Source organism: Nelumbo nucifera, chromosome 3 (assembly GCF_055504915.1).
Source record: "Nelumbo nucifera cultivar China Antique chromosome 3, China Antique-T2T, whole genome shotgun sequence".
Lineage (NCBI taxonomy): Eukaryota > Viridiplantae > Streptophyta > Magnoliopsida > Proteales > Nelumbonaceae > Nelumbo > Nelumbo nucifera.
This window is the reverse complement of record NC_142651.1, coordinates 3,449,924-3,466,723: the sequence shown is the minus strand read 5'-3', so window position 1 is coordinate 3,466,723 and position 16,800 is coordinate 3,449,924. Positions and strand designations below refer to the sequence as shown.

The 16,800-nt window shown below is 47.6% G+C and overlaps 2 protein-coding genes across 3 annotated transcripts; both read left to right on the top strand.

Annotated features, from left to right (window-relative positions):
* The first annotated feature begins 1,035 nt into the window (after positions 1-1,035).
* LOC104592834 (11-beta-hydroxysteroid dehydrogenase A-like) lies at positions 1,036-3,103 on the top strand. The gene is made up of 5 exons (XM_010252343.3): positions 1,036-1,278; positions 1,355-1,547; positions 1,705-1,790; positions 1,930-2,061; positions 2,184-3,103. Exons 1-5 carry the CDS (start codon positions 1,087-1,089, stop codon positions 2,640-2,642), a joined length of 1,062 nt encoding a protein of 353 aa, XP_010250645.1. The 5' UTR covers positions 1,036-1,086; the 3' UTR covers positions 2,643-3,103.
* A 122-nt stretch (positions 3,104-3,225) lies between these two features.
* LOC104593267 (11-beta-hydroxysteroid dehydrogenase A-like) lies at positions 3,226-16,600 on the top strand. Of its 2 annotated transcripts, XR_016083802.1 has the most exons (6): positions 3,226-4,456; positions 4,629-4,821; positions 4,902-4,987; positions 5,110-7,564; positions 7,644-8,054; positions 8,142-12,995. XR_016083802.1 is itself a non-coding variant. In XM_019197031.2 (5 exons), exons 1-5 carry the CDS (start codon positions 4,181-4,183, stop codon positions 16,155-16,157), a joined length of 819 nt encoding a protein of 272 aa, XP_019052576.2. In that variant the 5' UTR covers positions 3,226-4,180; the 3' UTR covers positions 16,158-16,600. The 2 variants fall into 2 exon arrangements, 1 of the variants encoding a protein (XP_019052576.2); XM_019197031.2 differs by lacking the exons at positions 7,644-8,054; positions 8,142-12,995 and adding an exon at positions 16,026-16,600 and having other exon boundaries at positions 5,110-5,241.
* Positions 16,601-16,800: the final 200 nt, after the last annotated feature.

Sequence of the window (16,800 nt, the reverse complement as noted above, 5' to 3'; positions counted from 1 at the left end):
GTGAGTTGTCACCTATTGATAGTTTTGATCTCTACAACTACGAAGGCGGCTAAACCTCACAGAAACCCTCAAACGCATGTGAAGTGGTGAAGTGAAGGCAATGACCCTATGAACAAGCTAGCTACTGCATAGGAAGGATGCCCTACACTTCAAGCCCTACGCTTGTTTCTACACTTCTAATACAGTTTCATCACACGAGAGGTTCCTTCAAACCTTCGAGAAGATGAGAGGGTGGTTGAGCCCTCCATCCGACCCTGGTCATCCAAACACTGTCCCAAACTACTTGGAAGTTGGAACTGTGAAGGAGAAAAGCTCTCGTCTTGATGTCTCCTCCTTGCAGCAGTAGCTTGTTGGCCGGTCTGTCGGTTTTGGGCGGTTTTCTACTTATGACCAAACACTAATGTCTCTATTCAAACCCAAACCCGACCTGACTTAATTCAACAACATACAACATCCAATGATGTAATATTCAAACCGATATTTGTAATTATTCTTGACCAAAATGTTTACTTTTCAATTTTTTTTCTTCATTGCTATTTAAATCTTTCACTTTTCTTTATATGATTTATTTTTCAAATCTGCCCTGTTCAAAAATAAAAGTTACACTTTTAAATTCTCTTATTGGTTCATAAAATTTTAAATTCTCTTTTCAAGTTTCAGGAAGCTCTCGTGTTGGTGTTTTTGATGGGGTGGTGGACCTCTGTTCTCGTTGGAAACTGGAAAGTGTACGAGTGTAGGGCTAAGTTTAGGAAAACTGAACGAGCGCTTAGAAGTTAGAACGATCGTTCTTAATCAGAGGGGGGAGGGCCAAAATGTTGATAGAGAGGTTTTACTAGCTACTATGGGTAGCCATCTGGCCAGTGACGTGGCGTTCTTTTATTGTGACACTGTCGCGTATCTGACTCAGCGCTGGCACGTAGTCTAATTCTTAAATTCCCTTGAGCTACGTGTCCTGTCAAGCCTTTTTGGTAAACACGTGTCGATGTTGTGTCCTAGCAACCTTTATTCTTAAATTATGTAAGCTTCTTCTCTTCATCTTCCGGTCTCGTCATCATCATCGTCGTCTTCTCATTCTCAAGTCTCGACATGGACCAGCAACAGCAGATACGAAAATTCATGAATATCGTGGCTCCTCCAGTTATCCTCCTCACACTTGTTCTCCTCTCACCGCCATTTCTTGTTCTCGAGTTTTTTCTCTCCATCCTTAGATCCTTTTTCAGCGAAAACGTGGCCGGGAAGGTCGTGCTCATCACGGGTGCTTCGTCAGGGATTGGCAAGGTTCCTGTACACCTATATTTATTATTTATAGACATCAGTTGCTTCTTTCTTAATTCTTCTTTATTTGGTGGTGCAGCAACTCGCTTACCAGTATGCCAAGAAGGGAGCATGCTTAGTCCTGGTTGCAAGGAGACAAAACCTTCTTGAAGAGGTGGCGGAAAAAGCTCGTTTGTTGGGCTCGCCGGATGTTATGTCGGTGCAAGCAGATGTCTCCAAGGTCGACGACTGCCAACGGTTTATTGATGAAACAGTAAATCACTTCGGCCGATGTGAGTGTGTTGAATTGAAGCCCATTCCCCATCTCCAACTTCAACGTTATTGATCTTATGACCGATCGTTCTTCATTCGGTGCAACCTGTAACGTGATTTTTTTTTTGTTAGTCATATTTAATTGTATGCCTTGCTCTATCTTTTGAGTTTCGACAGTGGACCATCTGGTTACTAACGCTGGGATCGGATCCGTCTGCATGTTCGAAGATTCAACTGAAATCAATAAATTCACTCCGGTTATGGTAAGCAGATTGATCGATACCCCTTCTTCTCTTTACCCACTTCTTCTCTTTACCCAACAGAAGCCAGAAGGAAAAAAAAACAACTAGCATGTATTGTATCTGTATGGTAGAAAACGGAATTCATAAACTTGGATCACAGGGGATAAACTTTTGGGGATCAATATATGCCACGCACTTCGCTGCCCCTCACTTAAGAAACAGCAAAGGAAAGATGATAGTGATCGCCTCTTTAGCCGGATGGTTACCCGTGCCTAGGATGAGCTTCTATTGTGTAAGTAGTTGATTAACCTTCGACTCTGTCTATTATTGGAAGGCCTCCTCTGGTCCATGATATTATACCTCAGCTGAGCTCCTAATTATTTTTTGTTTTGTTTTGGACTTTTGGTCGATCAGGCAAGTAAAGCGGCACTGATAAAGTTCCATGAGACATATAGAATTGAGTATGGAGCAGATATCAGAAGCGTAATTGTGGTTCCAGGGCTTATAGAGTCGGAAATGACAAAGGGGAGATTCCTATCAAATGAAGGCGTATTAATGGAGGTTGATGAAGAAAGCAGAGAAGTGGAAGTTGGGGTGTTCCCATATGCAAGCACCGAGGGATGTGCTAAGCATATCGTGGATGGCGCTTGCCGAGGAGAGCCATACGTGATAGAGCCAAGGTGGTACAAGGCGGCCATCTTCTGCAGGTCTCTTTGTCCTGAAGTGCTGGAATGGTTTTACCGCTTGGTCTACGGCACCTTACTTGGGGCTTTGTTGAGAGGGGGTTTGAGTAAATACTGGATGTCCAGGATGACCACCAAATCCCCCACCCATCCTCAACCCAATCTCCTCACCAAATCGCTAGTCGACTGATATCAACTGCCGGCCGGCCGGCCTACGTTTGAGTAAATACTGGTACAAGTTTGCACCTTTGGAAGCAAAAGCAAACTAAGGCGAAAAAAGAGAAACAAAGAGGCTTTTAGCATAAATTCTTGGGCCAGATCGTTTATATAGCATATTGATCGTGCATTTGTTTTGGACAAACTGTCCTGGTTGACATGTTACAGCCCACGATAGTTGAGGGTGCCTGGCCTGGCCCAGGATAATCCACTGGGTTTGCAAGCCCATTATTCACTGTTTTTATTCTATAAAACTCATTTGATTTTTTCTTTGTTAAAGACTCTTTGATGTTAAATAGTTCTTCAATGTCTTTTGACTCTTTTCATGTGTTTTTTTTTGTAGTATTTACTCAAATACAATAATTATTATAGTGGTTTAATTTGTAATTTTCATCCATCTAATTGTTGTTATTATAAGGCCATGTTTGTCTTCTAGCTAGTTGAAATAGTTCACCTATTATTTTTATTTTGCAGTGAGGAAATTTTGCCTTTTTTTCCCATTTTAGGTCTTCAAATAATAATAATAATAATAATAATAATAATAATAATAATAATAATAATAATAATAATAATAATAATAATAATTTGTTTTGATGTAAAAGGCAAGACTATTTTGTGAATTTTAAATAATAATTTGTTTTAATATAAATTTCAAAATGAATATATTATGTGAGTTAAAATGACAATGGGATGGGAAGATTCGAACCAGGGCATATGAGTCATCAAAATTCACGGGGGTTGTGATTGGTCAAAGTTCTTCAATGAATTTTGATAAATAACACCTGATTGTTACCACATCCATTGGTCTTTCAGATATCATATCTTTTTCATATGTGGAACCCTTTCAGACTACTATGTGAAAATCTAAGGAATCCATTTTATCTCCTCTTCTCTCTCTTGTGAACTTGCCAGCGTACAAGGGGAAGTGGGTCGTCGGTGAATGGTTAAACCATGGTTTTCAAAACCGGATTGGATCGGAAAAACTGGGAACCGATCAAGTGATTCGTTCTGCTTTTCCCAAAACCGTTTTTTTCGATTAACGGTTGGACCATTTGAACCGGTAACTGGACCCTGACCGGTTCGGTTTTTAAAACCATGGGTTAAATTTCAACAACATTCTGTCTGAAATGATGAACCAAAGCTGATGAAAACTCCCCTTCTTTACAATATTGAAGAGTGAAAACAGTGAAAATAAAAAGTTGTGTGAATAAATTAAAAAACTAAAGTGGTGACCCTCGTGTTTGTGTACAAGGACAGTACAGGAGAAGCCAGTATCCAAGAAAGACCCAAATAAGATATGAAATTGACGATACGTTACATGAATCATATAAAATCTTTAATCCCGAGTTCCGACCTAATTTTTCTAATTATATGCAGACTTACATCATTGTAAGAAGTTTTGAGAGTAGATTAGGTACGTAGTTGGGCAGACAGGGCATGCATAATGCATTGATATATCCCGTGAGTGCATTAGAGGCATACTCCCGTAACAAAGGCACTGTTGATATATAAATGGATGCACATGTGGGGATGAATGGACTGGACTCCTTTTCTATGCGGGTTGCACTTGCACATCCATCCAAGTGCAGAGCAGCCATGGACGTGATTCACAAGTTCATCCATTTGGTGCTCCCCCCTGTTATCGTCGTTACTCTGTGTCTCATTCTTCCTTTCATATTCACAATGAAGCTCGTCTTTTCTCTCATCATGAGACCATCGCCTCTATCTGGGGAGAACATGAGCGGAAAGGTTGTTCTCATTACCGGTGGTTCTTCGGGTATCGGAGAGGTACATTACATTAATTCATTTTTATTAAATAATATATATATATATATATATATATATACATTTTTTTTTTCTTTTGTTATATAATAGCCCATTAAATTACTACTGTATAAGTGTATATTGATTGGTTTGACTGATGTAATTAAGTAATTAATTGGCTCTTGTCATCAAACAGCACCTTGCTTATGAATATGCCAAGGGAGGAGCTTCTCTGGTCCTCATTGCCAGAAGGGAGAATAGTCTAAGAGAAGTTGCTAGGAAGGCTGTTGGGCTTGGTTCCCCTGATGTTTTGGTTGTTGGTGCAGATGTTTCCAAGGTAGACGAATGTAAGCAATTTGTTGAAGCAGCTGTGAACCATTTCGGCCGATGTAAGTGAATCGAGTTATTTATAGATGTGGTTTTAATTTAGAATCCTGCGATTCTTAATTAATATAAATGAATTATGCAGTGGACCATCTTGTATGTAATGCCGGGATCATCAGCTTCTGTGCCTTCAAAGACGTAACCAGTATCGCCAGTTGCACATCTCTCATGGTATATATATGTATATATAGTGCATGATTCATTCATTAATTTTCCTGGATTAAATTAATTAATTTATGTCCATTACGTTCGCCCACAACAGCATCAATATATATATAATGGGTGCTGTGCAGGATATTAACTTTTGGGGATCATTTTATCCCACTTATTTCGCTGTTCCACACCTGAAAAGGAGCAAAGGCAAGATCATCGTCAATGCTTCGTCATCTGGCTGGATGGGCTCACCCGCAATGACTTTTTATGGTGTATGAACGTCACATTCACAACATTGATGTTTAAATTTAATTTTATCTGTCTTTTCTATTACTCTTAATTTGTTGGAAATTTGGGATTGATTCTTCTTTTTCTTTGTTGGTTGCTGGTAAGGCAACTAAAGCTGCACTAATAAACCATTACGAGAAGTTGAGAACGGAATTGGCTCCTGATGGTGTGCAATCCGGCCGGTTCTAACTGTCAATGATCTTGTCTCTGGTTGGAGCAAAAGGTGCCTGAAACGGAGGAGAAAGCGAGTAATCTCCAGGGAAGAACCCAGTGAGAGTGCTCCGAAGCTCAAATTAGTATTTCTCTCTTCTTGGGGGGAAGGGAGCCTTTTATAACCACTTCGCGCACTCACTCCCAAGCTCCTGTCAGGTCGGGTATGATTACCTTTGCACTTCTGCCAGTTCATGTGTCATCACCTCTGCTGGGGCAGAACCGCTACTGCTCTCTTTGTCGGAGCCGTCTCTGTAACTGGAGGTGGCGGTGGCAGGTGGCCGTTGAAGTGCGACTGTCAAGCGTCAGATCCTAAGTCAGTCAGGTGCGTCGCCTCAGGATACGAACTCCTTTGGTGTCAGGTACAGTACGGTTGTTCAGTTTGGCGTCCTGGAGACGAAGTGCTGGAGTTGTGTGCGAGGTGAAGTCTTGAGTTCGGATAGAGGTGTGGCCTGAACTACCCTGGAGCGGGCCAGTTCGGGTTGTTGCCATTTGCGCTCCTCGTAAGGCTCGGGGTCAAAGGGAGAGTTCAGGTTCCTTTTGGGGAGCTTGGACCGCTGGTTCCTCCTTTCGGAGCTCGCGCCTTGGGTGTACTGTCGTGCCGAACTGTTGCCTCTGCCACGTGTTTAGTTGTTACGAGGTCGGGCCAAATCTTCCTTCATCAATTGCCCCCTAGTCCTCGCGCTAAGGGGCTTGCCCTGGCGCGGGGAGTTCGCAAGGTGGCGGGTGGATTTGACCCGTACTTCGAACTGGTTTGACAGATAGCGTGAAATGCGTGTTCGTCAGGAGTTTTCCGGTTTTCTCGAGCGCCAAAAAGTCAGGAAACGCGCCAATCAGTCTATAAATGCTGAAAGACGTGACAACGCGCGTTTATTTCAAAATTTAAAAAATGCGCCGCTGGGAGACTTAACAGCGCGTGTTATTTCAAATTTGAAAAACGTGCCGCTGCCGCCTTTAATGCAGGGAGACGTGCACCGATGCTCCTTTAGTTTCAAAAGACGTGCAGCCAGTCACGTCTCGGTCTTAGGAGACGTGCGGTTAGCGCGATCGTGGGCCGTTGGATTTGCCTCGATTAGAACCGTCGGTTTTCGGTTACTATGGGTATAAATAGTGGGGGACCCCAGTCGCTTTTCATTGCCATTCTCCTGCGTTTTGCTTCTTGAGCTCGCGTCCAAGTTTTAGCTCGCAACCCTGTTTTTAGCTCGCGTCAAAGTTTTCGTAGTCCGTTTGCTTTTTCCGGGTGAGTCTACTTTCTTCCTGGTATCCTTTTCCTCCCAATGTCTAGCTCGGATAGCTCAAACAGTTCTTCGAGGGGGTCAGATGTAGGTTCTACGAATCGAGCTGCATCCCCCGACAACCTTAGTGAACCCGAGGTAGAGCTCGAGGAGGAGTTCGAGGAAGAGTTCGGATCCGTAGGCCGAGGCGCCTCAGGTAGTTTGGCGTCCTCCTCCCGTCGAGGCCGGACGTTAGACAAGTTTGGGCCCTCGACCATGACGCTTGAGGGGCTTTACTCCCTTATCACCCTGTTCAACTTGCCTAGGGAGTACACTTACTTTATACCCTCGGGCGACTTCCCTTGGGAACACGGTCCCGATGAGATCGTGATATTCCGGGAGCAGCTCGTCGTTGGGTTGCGCCTACCTTTCCACCCCCTCATCGTCGAGGTTATGAACCACTTCGGCGTTACCGTCGGCCAGATTCACCCGAATTCTATTCGTAACTTGGTGGGGACTATCTCCCTCTTTTGCGAATAGATCTTGCCTTTAGACCTGGAGATCTTTTCTACCATTCTAATGCTTAAGAAGCAAGCGGGTCCCCTTCCCGGGCGTAGGCGGGCGTACTACCTGTCTCCTTGCCCGGGGTTCAAACTTTTACATGATCTTCCCAACAAGGTCCCAACGTGGAAACGAGATTACTTCAGGGTGCGAAGTGCAATGGGGTGGCCGTTCCAAACTGGGGGGGGGATGGCTGCCCCCGATGCCGGTGTTACGCTTGATAGGGAGACGGCGAAGGGCCTCCGGGAATGGGCACAGCTTGGGCTAAAATGCCACCATTATCTGACGGAGGCCAAGCTCATTGAGGCCGGTCTGAGTTCGGGTAGGTTCCTTGCTCAGATGCTTGCCTTTTGTTTTGCTTTCCGTTCTTTCGTTTTCCTGATGCCGAGCTCTTTTTGCAGGTGCGATGGACGCAGAGAAGACTCACGGTGGGAACCTGTTTCATGTCATGAAGAGGAGGAAGCGAGTCGCCAAACGGACTCGTGCCGAACTGCCCCGAGATGTGGAGCCCGAGGTACCGGGTTACTCGTCAGTGGATCCGCCCAGGGAGCCCGAGATGGCCCCTCCAGTACAAGATGCGGCAGGGGGCCCTTATGCCGAGGCTGCTTATATGGAGGCTCCTGCTTACACCGAGTGCTTATACGCGAGCTGGGCCTTTAGGCTCGGGAGGCCAAGGCGAGTTTAGGAGCGTGTTGTCGCCGAACCACACTCTTCAAAAAAGTAGGGAGGCCGTTTACCTTGAGGAGGTCGCGGCGTGGACCGAGCTTCCTTTGAACCATGTAGCCGGGCGTGCTGCCTCTTATGCCATGGTGGTAAGTCAACGACTTCTTGTCGGGCTCCTTGTCATTATCTTTCTTGCTATTGCTCTTTTGAACACTCGTTATTTTTCCTTTTGGTAGGTGAACTCCTTCATTCATGCCTTAGCGGCCCAAGCGGAAAGGAGCTCGAGGCGGGCACGAGCTGCTGAAGAGGCTTCCCGCGCTGCCGAGGCGCTTCTCGGGCTGCTGAAGCGGCTTCTCGCGCTGCACAAGCCAGGCTGGCGAGGTCTCAGAGAGACACCGAGGCCATGGGAGTGGTGGTGAAGCATATGGCGGACCTGAGGCTGGACTTGCAGCATCAGGTCGAATACCTTCGAGAGGATATTAGGGAGAGGACAAAGATCTTTTCTCAGGGCATCGATGATGCCAAGAAGGAGTCCGTTGATGACTATATCGCCTCATCGCGTTTTGACGACCTGATGGTGGGCTCGTACAGGAGGGGCTTTAAACTGAGCCGGTGGATGATCCGGAATACGTACCCCGACCTCGATATTAGCACCATAACCACTTCGCGCATTACTCAGGAGATGGCCAACGCTACTGATGGTGATTTAGATTCTGAGGACGAGGCAGGACCTTCGGGTATCGTTGAAGTGCCTTCTGATGGTGAAGAAGTACATCCGAGCCTGTGAGCTCGCTTCTGTTGTTTTTTTTTTTTGGAATGTAAACAAAGTATTTTGCAATGGAATGATTTTCTTTTGGTTAAGTGTTGGTCACTCTTTCTTCCGAACTGATCGTATTTCCGAACTGACCATATGCCCAATTCGTTTTTTGCCCGGGTTACTGCACTCGTGCGGCCTATTTTGGTGTTAACACTTGGCCTCTGAGATGCTGATGTCCCTATTAGTTCGCTGTTAGCACTTTGCCTAAGCTTTTGGTTAGCATTTTTTGCCTTTGGTTGCCCATGCCGAGGTCCTCGTTAGCTTGGCATTCTAGCCCTTAGGCTCTGGTAGCGACTCTTAGTCCACTTCGCTTGGTGATCTATAGGTAGTATCGTCTCAAGTTAACGACATTCCACGCTCGGGGTACTTGTTTGCCCTCTAAAGTTTCATGGTCGTATGCTCCCCCGAGCGCTCTCTTTACTCGGTAGGGCCCTTCCCAATTCGGTCCAAGTTTGCCCACGCCGGGCTTGGGTGCCATGATCTTACAGAGAACCAGGTCGCCGACGCAGAAGTTCCTCTTTTTTACTCTGGCATTGTAGTACCGAGCTACTCTTTGCTGGTAAGCTGCGGTCCGGATGTATGCGAGGTCTCTTACCTCATCCAGTAGGTCGAGGTTGGTACGTAACTCGTCTCTGTTTGTCTGATCATCATATGCTTCTAGTCGTAGTGTAGGTACTTCGATCTCCGCCGGGATTACCGCTTCAGTGCCGTAGGTGAGGTTAAAGGGGGTCTCTCCCGTGGCAGTTTTTTCCGTAGTTCGGTGAGCCCATAGAATACTTGGTAGCTCGTCCGCCCACAACCCTTTAGCTCGGTCTAGTCGTGCTTTCAGTCCGCGGAGGATAGCTCTTCTCATCACTTCTGTTTGACCGTTTGCCTGCGGGTGCGCGACTGATGTGAAGTTCTGCCGAATCCCCATATCTTGGCACCATTCCTGAAACTTGATGTCCTCGAACTTCTTGCCATTGTCGGAGATCAATACCCGAGGTAACCCGAAGCGACATACTATGTTCTTCCAAAAGAAGTTCTGTACATTTCGAGCTGTAACTGTTGCGAGAGGTTCAGCTTCTATCCACTTTGTGAAGTAATCTACCGCCACCACTAGGAACTTCCTCCCACCTGTTGCTGGCGGGAATGGCCCCAGGAGGTCGATGCCCCATTGCGCAAAGGGCCATGGGTTGGTGAGATACTTGAGGTCGGCGGTAGACTGATGGGGGATATTGGCATGCTTCTAACACTTGTCGCATTTTCTGACGAGCTTGACGGCCTCTGCCTTCATCGTTGGCCAGTAGTACCCCTATCGAAGTGCCTTTTGGGCGAGGGCCCTGCCCCCCAAGTGTTCGCCGCACAGACCTTCACGAGTGTCACGGAGTACGATCTCGGCTTCGGCAGGTCGCAAGAAACGCAGGTAGGGGAGCGTGTAGGACCGTCGGTACATCCGTTCATCTATTATGACATATTTGGCTGCCTGGCGCTGCACCCTTCTGCCTGCATTGCGGTCCGCAAGAAGGGTCTCATCTAGCAAGAAGCTCACGAGTGGGTCGATCCAGCTCGGCTCTGCTTCAAGGATGGGAGCGACCTCCTCTACCCCACCGAGAATGCTAGGCTGAGGTAAGTCCTCTATGTACACGGTTCTCGTGGCATTGTGACTAATGCTGGCTAACCGGGACAGGGCGTCGGCCTCAGTGTTCTTTGACCTCGGGATTTGCTTGATGAAGTGTGACTGGAAGTTGAGCAGAGCCTCATTTACCTTTGCCAAGTAGGCGATCATAGTTAGCTCGCGTGCTTCGTATTCGCCCGTAACCTGGTTGACAAGAAGTTGGGAATCGCTGCAGATAACTATGTGTTTCGCTTTTACCTTTTGTGCTAGGGCCAGCCCGACTATCAATGCCTCATACTCCACCTCGTTGTTGGATGCCGCGAATTCAAAGCGTAGCGCGTATTCCAATTTCGTGCCACTCGGGCCGTGCAAGACTATTCCAGCCCCGTTGCCCTGTTGGTTCGAGGAGCCATCTACGTGAAGGATCCGGGGCTCCTCATCCCAGTTCACGTTTGGGCTAACTAGGAGAGATACTACCCTGGCTGCTACCTCACGGGGTTCGGACTCTATTGGCCTTGGAGCTCCGGGCTCAACCGGCCTAGGGACTTCGAGGCTGAACGTGCACTCGGCGATATAATCTGCCATGGCTTGGGCCTTAATAGCAGTTCATGGCTTATACTAGAGGTCGTACTCGCTGAGCTTGATGACCCACTTCGTCAGCCGACCGGAAACCTCGGGCTTGAGTAAGACTTGCCTCAGAGGTTTATCAGTCAAGACGATGACAGTGTGAGCCTGGAAATATGGGCGGAGTTTCCAAGCTGCAATTGTCAGTGCGTATGCCAGCTTTTCTATCTGCGGGTATCTCGTCTCTGCTCCCTGCAGAATTTTACTAACATAATAGATGGGTCATTGGACCCGATCTACTTCTTTTATTAGTACCGAACTGACCACCTCGTCGCTTGTCGAGAGGTACAGTTCTAAGACCTCGCCCTCCTCAGGCCTGGTTAAGACCGGTACACTAGCGAGGTAGTTCTTTAGCTCGTCAAACGCGAGCTGGCAGTCTCGGGTCCATTCGAACCCTTTGCCTTTGATTGCTTTAAAGAAATGCAGGCAGCGGTCTGCCGACTTGGACATGAAGCGGCTCAGAGTGGCTATGTGGCCATTTAGCCTCTGAACCTCTTTTACTTTTCGGGGTGGTCTCATATCTAGGATGGCCTTTATCTTGTCCAGGTTGGCCTCAATACCGCGCCGGTTGACGATGTACCCTAGGTGACTCTGAAGACACACTTGTTTGGGTTCAGTTTCATTGTAATCGACGCCGAATTTGGAAGACAGAATCTAAGTCTTGTATTAATTCATGTGAAAACTGTGTCTTGACGACCATGTCGTCTACATAACATTCTATCTTCGCGCCAATTAAGAGCTGAAACAGCTTATTCACAAGTCATTGGAAGGTCGCCCCAGCATTCTTTAATCCGAAAGGCATGACCTTGTAGCAGTACAGGCCGAACTCGGTTATGAAGGTTGTTTTTTCCTCATCAGACTGGTCCATCTTGATTTGGTTGTAGCCCGAGTAGGCGTCCAAGAAGCTTAGCTACTCATGTCTCGAGGTTGCGTCCACTAGGCGGTCAATTCTGGGGAGGGGGAAGCAATCTTTCGGGCAATGAACTTCCCTTATGAAGTCTGCTGCGAGGAGCTTTTCGACCTCCTCGTCGACCGCCCTCTAACGCTCTGGGGCTAAGTTGCGTTTCTTCTGTCTAATGGGTCTGACTACAGAGTCAGTATTAAGTTTGTGAGTTATAAGGCTGGGGTCAATATCGGGCATATCGGCCGCAGATCATGCAAAAATATCTAAATTTTGAAGTAAGAAACTCACTAGTTCAGTTCGTAGAGGTTCCTGGACGAAAGCATCGATCTGTAGTGTCCGAGCCGGGTCCGCAGCTGAAGTTGGGATTGTGACCATTTCTTCTGTGGGTGAAGCTCGTTCTTCGCCTTACTCCGTAGGCCGCTCCTGTTCGAGGTCGTCGGCCACCTTGGTTTTTCCCTTTAGGGCAGCAACATAGCACTTGCGGGACTCGAGCTGGTCGCCCCGCGCTACTCCCACACCGAAGTTTGTAGGAAACTTCATTGCCAAGTTGTGGGTAGAGACCACTGCCCGTAGGACATGAGTGATTGGCCGCCGTATTATGGCATTGTATGGGGAGGGGGTTGCGACCACTAGGAAATCGTGGTTGAGTCTGACGGCACAGGGCCATGTGCCGACTTCCACAAGTACCGTTATTTTCCCAAAGGGCCTGACTTCTTCTCCGCTGAAGCCTACCAGAGGAGTGTTTGCGGGCTTCAACTCGCTTCTCTGCAACTGAAGCTGGTCAAACGCCGACTTGATGAGAATGTCCACTGAGCTGCCTGAATCGACAAGTACGCGCCTGACTTCGAAGTCGCTGATCCTTAGTTTTATGACAAGCGCATCATCGTGGGGGTAGTCGACCCCTCGCGCATCATCTTTCGTGAAGAAAATCGGTTCCTCCATCTTCGGCCTCTTTGGAAGGTTCTGTTCTTCTCGGGCAGCTTCACAAACTGACTCCCGGGCTGCTGCCGAAGTACAACCCGCTACCATCGAACCTTCCACTATCACGTGGATGGTTCCCCGAACTGACCTCTCTTCCAGTGGCTGTCTTTGCGACGGTTCGGCCGGCCTGCTGCTGGACTCGGGGGCATCCTTACCGTGCTCCCCTTACCGACCTGTCTTATTATTATTATTATTATTATTATTATTATTATTATTATGCTGTACAAAATTTCTCAATTACACGCGACGGATGAGTCCCTCTATCTCGTCCCGAAGATTATTACAATGTTCGGTACTATGACCGTGATCTCTATGGAAACTGCAGTACAAGTTTTTGTTCATCTCGTTTGGGTTCCCTTTTAGGCGAGGTGGTCATTTTACGTACGGGGCGCCTTTGATCTTCATCAAGATCTCGGCCTGCCTTGCGTTTAAGGGTGTGTAGTCCGTCCAAGCTGCTAAGGGAGCTCGAAACGGCTAGCTCGGCTTCGTCTCCTGGGCTGGATCTTTCCTTCTTTTGTCATCTGGGTTGGAGGGCTCGCCATCCCTCTTCCTTTTCTCGATCCTGCTTTCGGTCCTTTGGTTGATCTCCTCCTCTGTTCTCAAGAATTTATCCGCGAGCTTGAGGAATTCAGCTACGGTCGCGGGCTAGCTAGCTACCATGTGCCACTTGAACTCCTTGTGTGTCACTCCTCTCTTGGCCGCCGCGAGCTGCACCGCGGGGTCCAGTCGCGGTATCTGCAAGCACGCATCATTGAACCGCTTGATGTAGCCCCGGATGGACTCTCCTTCCCTCTGGACTACTCCGAAGATGCTTTCCTCGGTTCTGGGGCACCGCTTGCTGGTAACGAAGTGTGCGGTGAAGACCTGCACGAACTGGGTCCAACTTCTTATTGACCCGGGGGCCAGGTTCCTGTACCAGGTGCGGGCCACCCCCTGAAGGTGGTAGTGAAGGCCACGCACATGCATGATTCACTAACCCTTGCCAGGTGCATTTGGGACTGGAAGGCATCGACGTGGTCGTTCGGGTCGAAGGACCTATCATACTTGTCTAAAGGGGGGAGTTTGAAATCTCTGGGCATGGGGACTGCAAGGAGTTCTGATGAGAGGGGGGAAGGGACTGAGAGAATAGGGGCAGCTTTTACCTCGTCCGAGCTTGTCTCTTCTTTACCTCGGAGCTCGGGCAGGACACGGGTGGCAGTTCGACGACTTTGCCGGCGTCTTCGTTGCTGAGTGGGCCTGGTACTGACGCTGCTGGCCTCTGTGTTGCCGAGCTCGATGGGCCCGGACTGTTGGTAGTCCGCCGCTAGGACGCTGAATCGGTTCTCTGTGGGCGGGAGCTCAGACTTGGAGTGCCGAGGTGCTGACTTGGCGAGCGAGGTTCCCGACCCGCCGGCGAGCTGCGAGGAGGGGTTATGAAGTTGGGAGGCTTTTGCTCGGTGATGGTGTCCGCCCTGAGGGGAGGGCTTAACCGGCTTTGGAGCAGGGTGCCGAGATGGAAGTTGTGGTTGGTTCAGAGGCAGTTGGGGGAACTACTGTTGATAGTGATACTGAGAGATGTGGTGCAGTACTTGGTGTTGCTGGAGCTGATGCTGCTGGAATTGCTTCATTTGGGCTTGCATTGCCCGCATGCACTGCATCAAGTCATCAAACTGGTTCTGGCTAATTGCTAGGGGAACAACAGTTGGTTCGGTAAGGGTTGTCTCGACAGGGAGAGGAGGAAGGGGGACGTTCATGATGGGAAGGTTCACGGGCGCCACTGTTCGTGGCGTACTCAGGGTGGGGATCCCATCCACCAGAAGGGGGATGGTGAATTGTCCGATGCACACCACGGGGACTTGAAGTTGTTCCCCGGTGGCGTTCATCTCCGTGCTACGTCCGGCATTGCTGGAAGAAGCCATGAGTGTTGGGGTTTCTTGGAAAAAAGGGAGTTATGAGAGTTTTAGAGGGAGGCTTTTAGAAGTGTTTTCCCACAGACGACGCCAATTGATGGTGCGCAATCCGGCCGGTCCTAGCTGTCAACGATCTTGCCTCTGGCTAGAGCAAAAGGTGCCTGAAACGGAGGAGAAAGCGAGTAATCTCCGGGGAAGAACCCGGTGAGAGTGCTTTGAAGCTCAAGTTAGTATTTCCTCAAAGGCAAGATAAAAAACCAGATGGTGCAAAGTTATCACATACCTCTCTTCTTGGGGGGAAAGGGGCCTTTTATAACCACTTCGCGCACTCACTCCCAAGCTCCTGTCAGGTCGGGTATGATTACCTTTGCACTTCTGCCAGTTCGGGTGTCATCATCTCTGTTGGGGCAGAACCGCCACTGCTCTCTTTGTCGAAGTCGTCTCTGTAACTGGAGGTGGCGGTGGCAGGTGGCCGTTGAAGTGCGGCTGTCAAGCGTAAGATCCTAAATCAGTCAGGTGCGTCGCCTCAGGATACGAACTCCTTTGGTGTCAGGTACGGTACGGTTGTTTAGTTCGGCGTCCTAGAGATGAAGTGTTGGAGTGGTGTGTGAGGTGAAGTCTTGAGTTCGGAGAGAGGTGTGGCCTGCACTGCCCTGGGGCGGGCCTGTTCGGGTTGTTGCCCTTTGCGCTCCTCGTAAGGCTCGGGGTCAAAGGGAGAGTTCGGGCTTCTTTTGGGGAGCTCGGACTGCTGGTTCCTCCTTTTGGAGCTCACGCCTTGGGCGTACTGTCGTACCGAGCTGTTGCCTCTACCACGTGTTGAGTGGTTACGAGGTCGGGCCAAATCTTTCTTCATCAGCTCTGGATGTCACAGTAACCATAACTGCTCCCGGATTTATAGAATCGGAGATGAGTCAAGGAAAACACTTGTCGGGAAAGGGCGTAGTCATGGTAGACCAAGATATGAGAGATGTAAGATATATATATATATATATATATATATATATATATATATATATAAACTTAATTTAAACTCCTTCAGGTATTTCAGTTACTTCATTTTGATTAAGAAATGAAATTAACTTATTGCATGGGTTCATGAACATTATCTGAAACGCTAGCTTTAGTTTTGAGGATCAGTTGATGCATATATATGACTATGAGGACCACCCACCGGCCACCGGGATCTATTAATTACCGGATTCCCGTGCCGGCCAGAGAATGAAGAATAATTTATTTTCATCATATACATATATACCTAGGAAGTGAGTACTAATGAATAGTGAATAGGGATGATGTGTGTTTGGGCAGGTGGCAATTGGCGTACTCCCGGTTTTAAGTGTAGGGAAATGTGCTGAGGCTATCGTGAAGAAAGCATGCCGGGGAGATGGGTACGTGATAGAACCATGGTGGTTTAATATGTTGCAATTGTGCCGATTCTAGTGCCCTGAGTTGTTGGAATGGAGTTGCTGCTACTTATTTGTTGCTAAGCCAGGAACGTCTACTAGTGCACCAAGTAAGAAGATTTTGGAAGCGATTCACGGGAAGAAGTTCCTATACCCTTCTTCGCTGCACTCATCATCTCACATCAAGAAGGATTGAGTAGGAACCGAAATATGCTTAAATGGAGTTGGACTAGTGTTGGAGGGGGTTCTGCATCCATTGCCTCCCGGCCCCAATTGTGCATTTCCTTCAATAAGCCTGCACCTAACAATTACGACTCAAATCTCTCAATTATAACAACTTTAATTTACAATACTTATATCTTTCTTTATTTCTCTTCCAAATGTATGCTTTTCATCTTTTTGTTCACAAGTTTAGTAGTGTGTCATGTAGGTCAGTGCTTAGTAGAGTATTGCCCACATTTCAATGTACTACTAAATTAGTGTTTGCTGCAGAGCAGAGATTAAGAAATTAAACAAAAAACAAAATACTCAATGTTGTTAGAAAAATTTATAAACTGGATTTCTATAAATCAGGTGCCAACAACTAGTTAATTTTTTTACATACCATATTGCCAAAATATTTATCAAATGCTCAGCTAACGTGTTTAGTCCTGTCAAACCAACCATCAATTCTCCCATTG